The 7,373-nt window shown below is 34.8% G+C and overlaps 1 protein-coding gene across 3 annotated transcripts; it reads left to right on the top strand.

Moving 5' to 3' along the window:
* Positions 1-855: 855 nt before the first annotated feature.
* On the top strand, positions 856-6,922 carry LOC115982974 (myb family transcription factor PHL12-like). Of its 3 annotated transcripts, XM_031105744.1 has the most exons (8): positions 856-1,125; positions 1,216-1,262; positions 1,384-1,821; positions 1,906-1,982; positions 2,133-2,169; positions 2,718-2,886; positions 3,071-3,317; positions 6,427-6,922. In XM_031105744.1, exons 3-8 carry the CDS (start codon positions 1,692-1,694, stop codon positions 6,700-6,702), a joined length of 936 nt encoding a protein of 311 aa, XP_030961604.1. In that variant the 5' UTR covers positions 856-1,125; positions 1,216-1,262; positions 1,384-1,691; the 3' UTR covers positions 6,703-6,922. The 3 variants fall into 3 exon arrangements, with proteins under 3 accessions (XP_030961604.1, XP_030961603.1, XP_030961602.1); XM_031105743.1 differs by lacking the exon at positions 856-1,125 and having other exon boundaries at positions 1,133-1,262; XM_031105742.1 differs by lacking the exon at positions 856-1,125 and having other exon boundaries at positions 1,133-1,821.
* The last annotated feature ends 451 nt before the right edge of the window (positions 6,923-7,373 follow it).

Below are 7,373 nucleotides of genomic sequence, written 5' to 3'. Positions count from 1 at the left end.
AATGGGTCCTTATTTTTCCTCTTTGGGGTAAAATATAAAAATTTATAAATTTGTCTAGTTATCAGTAAATAAAAATTACCCACAAACAACTCCTTTATTAGAGTTTTTACTAAAGCTCAGAATAGGACTTTACGTACAAATCCTTTCTAATTAAGACATCTTTAAGGCCCCACGGCCCAACTCATGTGCCTAATTGTCTCCTTATTTTTTTATGAGATATTATTTTAATAATAATAATAATAATAATAATAATAATAATAATAATAATAATTTTATGGAATGTCCAAAAGATAAAAAATTGTAGTAATTTTATACCAAAATTCATGAGATACATTCTCTAATATTGACACAATTTTTTTTTTTATAATAATTAAAGTGACAAGTTGTATTTGTAGTAATATCATTTTCAAATGACCTTACTATTTTTTTTATATACATATATAAAACCTTATAACTGATAATTTTTTTAAAATAATTTGATATAATTTTAAGATTAATCACAACATACCAACTTAATAAAAAAACATTATAAAATTTTGTATACCACCTCAATAATAGTAAAAAAAACATTATAGAATTTTGTGGTGGAAGAATTATTGGTATCTTAATGGGAAAATGCGAGTATGGAAACAAAAATCAATAAATGAGTTCATATTTATTCAACAAGAAATAAGAAAAAAAGTTTAGGCCTTAGGAGATCCCAAGATTTTGTTTCCAATTAATTGACCCTACCCTACATACAGTAAAGGCAAATTCGTCTTTCTAGGAAAATTAATACGAGGGTGCCCCCTATAGTATACAGTGAAGATGGGTGTGTCCCAAAACCAAAACACATTTTTATTTAATGTCTTTGAAGAATAATTTCTTTCTTTCATGGGGACTTTTGTTGGGTCATGAGTCATGACGACGTTGGCGTATGTTAGATAGTATAGACTTCTTTATGTGAGAGAGAGAGAGAGAGATAGGGACTTTATGAGAGAGAGAGAGAGATTGAGATAGAGGTCAAAGCAAGGCAGTTGTGGTACTGTATAGGGGTAATGATTTAGGCTTAGAAGGGCAGGATACGAATTCAGAAGCTCGTGATATATATAAATATATATTATATATATATATATATATACATTTGTAAGTCACAGAGAATTTTCTGTTTTCATATCCAGCTTGCTTTTTTTTACTATTATGCAATATATATATATTTCTTTCTTTCTTTTGCAGTGCAAGCAGGGGGGGTTGAATCAGAAGCTAGCAGAAACAGGCAGCAGGTATTTTCAGAATCCCTTTTAAGGAATTTACAGACTCTCTCTCAGCCTCACCCTTCGTCTTTTCCTTTTCACTTCCAATCTCTCTCTTTCTGTCTTTATTTTTTCCTTCTTGCTTTTGAAGGTCTGTGTGCGTGTGCGTATATATTTGAACCCAGACAGTCCCAACGGGTTTCAAAGAATATCGTAGCACTGTACTGTTTTTAGGAGCCAAACCAAACCAAACCAAACTCAGAAGCCCTTTTTTTTTTTTTAATAATTTTTTTTGGAGAGTCTGAGAGGAAAAGGGTGTAAAGTCGAGCATTTTAAGGGGATCTGAGAGGAACCCAGGTGGTGAAATCTTGTTTAGAAGTGTAAAGATAGAGACTTTGTTGGATATTCAAGAGTGTTTGAGGAGAAGGAGCAAAAGTGTGTAGATCAAGAGGACAAAAGATGAGTAGTAGTTGTGGGAGAAATGGGGCTGTGAGGCAGTATATAAGATCAAAGGTGCCTCGCTTGAGATGGACTCCTGAGCTCCATCACTGTTTTGTTAATGCCATTGAGAGGCTTGGTGGCCATCACAGTAAGTAATTTCTCTCTGTCTCACTGCTTTTTGTTTCCTTCTGTGGCTTCCTTCACTCATGTCCTTGTTTTTCTTTTTATGTAGAGGCTACACCTAAGCTTGTTCTTCAATTGATGGATGTCAAAGGACTAACTATCTCACATGTCAAGAGCCATCTCCAGGTTCTTTTTTCTCTTTCTTTTTGTTAACTTATTCTACTCCTTCGTTTTTTTTTTTAAAAAAAAAACCTTTTGTGATGGTTCAAAATTTCAAGCATATTATTTAATTTCTTTCTTTTGGCTTGTTTGCATGGCTTCTCTTTGTTCCAACAGATGTATAGAAGCATGAGGGGTGACTTGAGCAGACAAGGTAACCTAAGCTTTCTAACCCCTTCTCCCCCCCCTTCCTTCCTTTTTATTTTTATTTTTTCTTGGTTTTTTGGCAGAAACATTTGAATAACATGCATTACACACATTCCTTAGCTACCAAAGCTCTTTATCTCTTTCCAACAGTATACCTTTTTAGGTTCTATTTTATATACCATTATTCTACTTAGACCATCCATAATCTTTTCCTCTATTGGTACTTCAGAATCTCAATTGATGGACTCACATGATACCATATCTTTTGGTAATGAGTGTCTGGATCCCTTCATTTATTCTTCCTTTTTAATTTTTAAAATTTTTTTTCTTCTATTTAGTTGATGCCAAAATAGATGAGAACAAAAGAAAACCATTATCTTTTCAGATCTTCTAGTATTGGCATATTTGATGAAAGCCACACCCCTCATTTACATCTGTCGCTTAAGATCTCAGTAATTATTATTATTATTATTTTTCAAATCAAAGGCTCTTTTAATGGTAGCTAGCTAGGACCCATTTACCTTTACTTTCTTCTAAAGCCTTTTTGTGTAGCAGATAGAGGTTCTACTCATCAGCAAAGAAGACAATCTTTTGAGGAGCATGATGATGATGATGAGTGTGTTGATGAAGTGAATGATGTGGGTTTTTATCCATTGTCAAAACCCCCCATTGGAAAAGAATCAGATTCTCCCTTCACCTACTGTACCCCTCTCCCTCGAAAAAGGTCAGCTTTGCTTTGCTTATTGTAGTTCACACTATTAAAATGTCAAAAAAAAGGTTCTACAATAGTGTAAATAAAGAAACAAAAAGAATAGGGAAAGGATTGCATGATCTTTCTTTGCTTTTTCAAACTTGTTTTTATTCTCTTATTGAAATGGAATTCTTATGTGTTTTCCTTTTCCCCTCAGAGCTAGAATTGAAACGATGAGTTCAATCTCTGAGAGCCTGCAATGCAGCCAAAGAATAAATGAGACAGTCTCAAATCCGTACTCTTTTGATGATTACATGCGGGCCATGGCTGAGCATAAGGGAATAAAAGAGGGTTGTGGTTCAAGATGGCAGACACAGCCTCAATCCCCAGCCTTCTTTCTGCCACGAGATCTTTACAACCTCAACTCTTTCAAATATGCGGTGCAAGAATCTCATTTCCTTAAGGTACGCTATCAAAAAGAATATATGTATCTCTCTTTCTCTTTCTCTGCTATTGCTTTAGTAGCTTTTTTAATGGGTTGAGTGTATTGTTAGTTTTTGGTTTCAATTTCTACCAAGATATATAGTATAATATATAAAGATGGCTTTTATTTTTTATTTTTTATTATACGACTCTGACAATGCTCTTATCTTATGACCGGTAGAGAAGCATGGAATATCCATGCTTTTCAGGTAAATAAGCGTCACTTGTATTGTCACATTGCGTTTTCTTACTTCCACGGCAATTGGGAAGAGTGTTTAACTTTAGTACTAGGTGTAGTACTTTCTAGGCTGCAATGTTAAACGAAATGAAAAATCTCTGATCTTTCACATACCAGTTCTTTTTTATATATAAAGGTGCAAAACTTACAGATCGGAAGCTACAGTGCCTGGAATCCTTTTTATATATACCTTTTTTTTTCTTCCCTGTTTTGTCCTTTTCTTTCCTTGGAGATGCTTGGTTGGTGAATACTTGTAACAGAACTATAGTGACTAGGCATTTGCTTCTGCATTCATTTTGTTGTCTTTTATAAAAGGTTCGGGGTTAATGTATGTCCTTAGAGCATCCGCAGCCCAAAATGTTATCCTATTCTACTTTACTATTCCAAAAATTACTTTATTAATTATACAATACAATTTTACAATACTCCAACATCCCAACTTTTATTTTACAATTCAACACATTAAAATAATATTTCTACACAATAAAATAATATATTCCAAAACTCAAATAAAAACAAAAACCCAAAACCCAAATCAGCTCTGCAACCACCTGCTACCACCACGACGACGACGACGAAGAACATACCCAAACTGTTGTTTTCTTGAAACCCTAGAAACCCCGGCCACAAACTCCGGCAACCACGACAACCCACAAAATCAAAATCAAACCAAACCACGGCAACCCCCAACTCCACCACCATGAACCCACAAAAAAATCCATCCCAAAATCAAACCAAACCAATAGCAAAATGCCATACCCAATTCCTTTAAGCACCGGTCACAGCAACCAAAAAAAAAAAAAAAAAACCCAGCCTAGAACTCAGGGAAGACGATCCACCACGATCCACGAAGAAGACGATCCACCGCAACCCACCATGATCCACGGAGAATACGAGAAGCTTGGCGTTGGCAGCAACGGCGAGAGAGAGAGAGAGAGAGAGAGAGAGGGGGGGGGATGAGAGAGAAGAGAGAGGCTTGGTTAGGTGGCTTGCAGTGGCCTTGACGGTGGGGCTTGTGACAGTGGGTCCGGCCATGGTGGCTTGGTGATGGTGTTCATGTCCACCTTGGTTTTGGGTCTGAAGAGGAGAGAACAAACAAGAGAGAAGAAGACAAGAGAGAGAGGGAAATGAAAGAATGAGAAAGGAAGAGAGAAGAATCAGAGATAATATAATAATAATTTTTAATTATACAATCTTACTACAGTGCCAGCCTAGAAATTGGATGGTATTGTAGTAGTATTGTAAAATTTTTTACAATTGGCACATTTTGCAAGTCGGGCTAGAGCAACATTTTAAAGTTGTGATGGTAAAATATATCAACATATACAATATACCATTTGGGCTGCGGATGCTCTTAGGGCATACATTAACAAATCCGTTTTTGAAAATTTTTTATCGGGAATTGAAAAAGTTGTCAAAACCTTTTTAATTCTCAATAAATTTTTTTCCAAAAATGGTTAGTAAAATCCTTTATAAAACATTATCATCTAGACAACATTTACTTACTGAATCTGCTCTTGGTCTATAATTGTGATTTTCTATGTACAATTTGTATACTCACTAATCTTTCACTAGCATCAAGCCTCAACTTTACAACGTCTATCATTGGAGGTGACATGGGCACAACATCTGTGTTAGTCATGTCTTAAAATGGTCATGTGTCAGTCATGTATCCGTGTCTAGTGCATGGAAATATTGGGCATAAACCTTATCCTTCACCTTAAAGTCACTATCTCATGTTTTTATTTGAGTTTTCAAAATTAGTGTTAGTTCGGGCCGGGCCCGTTTGGTACATGTGTTTAAACACGTTTTCAGTTTTTAAATAATATTACACGTATTTCCACACTTTTTCACCCACAAGTATTTTAAGAAAAACTGAAAACTGTTGTTTAAACACACGTATCAATCAGGTCCAACATTCTTTTTGAAAACTTCTTGAATAAAATACTTACCAAAAAATTTATTGTTTTCTATGCCCTTCTATGTCCCCCCTTCCCCAATCAAATATTATAATTTTTATTATTAATTGCATGGCTACAAAAATGGTTACGGTCTCTTATTGGTAGTTGGTATACCTGATACATTCTTTGGTATAAAATAGGAATGGTCAAATGGACCATTATTGCATTGGGGCAGAGAGTTACATTGGATGTAATGGGGATTTTCTAGTTGTATGACTACCGCATTATTTGATTTATTGGGTTGTTCCCACTTGATCTTGCAATTTTATTTCTTCCAATTCAGCTCAAAGTTTTCAATTGGAAGTATTTTGAAATTTATTTCTAGAAGTAATCATCTTATGTGAAACTGTTGTGGCTTTATAAGTAAAATTTGATTAATGAGACACTTAAGCTACTGGAGGTTCAAATTTACATGAGTTGCTGTAGTCTACTAGAGATGGTTACTATCCTTAATTCTTTTTTACCATAAATATGACTTACAGTTCCCTATTAAAGCTAGTAGGGTAACCGAGTTGAATTGAATGCTCTTTAAATGTTACTGCTACTTTTGCTTGCAAGCAGCCAAGAGAAGATAAAGTCATTCATTTAAAAAAAAAATGCTTACAACATTATTGGTAAATGACTTTTTCACCTCCCCCTATCTGCCGAACATTTTTGTAATTTTATAGTCATAGCCTTGAAAGCTTCAGTACTCGTAAAGGTTCTCCTCACATGTATATTGCATTTAGCATGTTTTTGTTATGACATTTACAAAATTATCCTCGATACAAAGTATTATCACTAACATATACGACATCAAGTAAAAAACTTGCACGAGCAAAACCTTCCTTCAACATGTGTTTGATAAACCATAAACTTGTTATCACGACCTCTTACTTTGTTGTTTAACAGGTATCCAGTCTAGAGGATCAAAAGTACACCCCAGAAAGAAGGCCTAAACATGAGAACAATGGAGGGGGAAGTGCCCAACAACAAGAAGTTGGTGGTTGCGAGTTGTCATTATCGCTCTCATTGCCTCATCCGTCCTCCCAGAAAAGCAATGCTTCTTCCGTGAGCGAGATCAGTGAGACAATCTCATCCTATTCTAGATCTTATTATAAAGATTGCTCCAGCTCATCTTCTGGAAAACATAGTATTAACCTAGACCTATCTATAGCTCTATGTTAATGTAGAATTCATCTTTTACCATGTTCCCATAATACTCTTTCAAAATTTCTTCGTTCTTTGTAATTTATCAGCTTAACTCACCGACTTTCATGGACATGATCTATATTTATATTTGGAGACTTAGGTAAGAGCTTAGCTTCAATTTGTTTTTGGCACCTGAAATCTGGTTTACTAATGTCCAAATTGAGTAATGTTAGGGACACAATGTTTTTCATGACTATTGATTTGACCTATTGTGATTAGAGTAACGTCATTTTCACTTGGGCTATTGACACTTTTGTGATTATCCATGTCAATAGTTATTAAAAAGAGTAGTGTCTATAAACTTTTTGCTTGCCTGGACACTTGGACATACGAGGATGTAGATGTCTTCGAGAGGTTTTGTAACATCGTAAATTAAGCCTTCTTTCTAAAGCTCTTAGTTGTTTCTCAAATGTCACTGCTGTCTAGAACCATTTGCGAGGATAGGGCTAAAATCGAAATGGTTTGTACTTGTTCATGTACATTATGAGCTTGGTTTGGGAAAAATTTGTTATTTTAGCAATAAGTCAAATTCATTTAAATATAATAACATGATGGTGGAAATACAAATAAATAACATTGAAATTAGGGCGTGCAAATGTCGTTTAAATTGAGTGTAGTGCGTTTGGAATGCTCTCTTTGCTAAGATC

This window comes from Quercus lobata, chromosome 3 (genome assembly GCF_001633185.2).
Source record: "Quercus lobata isolate SW786 chromosome 3, ValleyOak3.0 Primary Assembly, whole genome shotgun sequence".
NCBI lineage: Eukaryota > Viridiplantae > Streptophyta > Magnoliopsida > Fagales > Fagaceae > Quercus > Quercus lobata.
This window is presented reverse-complemented; position numbering and strand designations above follow the sequence as displayed.

Bases quoted from the DNA above. Each gene is read 5' to 3' on its own strand.
- LOC115982974 (XM_031105744.1), top strand. From the start codon at position 1,692: ATGAGTAGTAGTTGTGGGAGAAATGGGGCTGTGAGGCAGTATATAAGA. The intron at 1,983-2,132 runs GTTCTTTTTTCT...TTGTTCCAACAG, and splicing joins ATGTCAAGAGCCATCTCCAG to ATGTATAGAAGCATGAGGGG. The intron at 2,887-3,070 runs GTCAGCTTTGCT...TTTTCCCCTCAG, and splicing joins ACCCCTCTCCCTCGAAAAAG to AGCTAGAATTGAAACGATGA.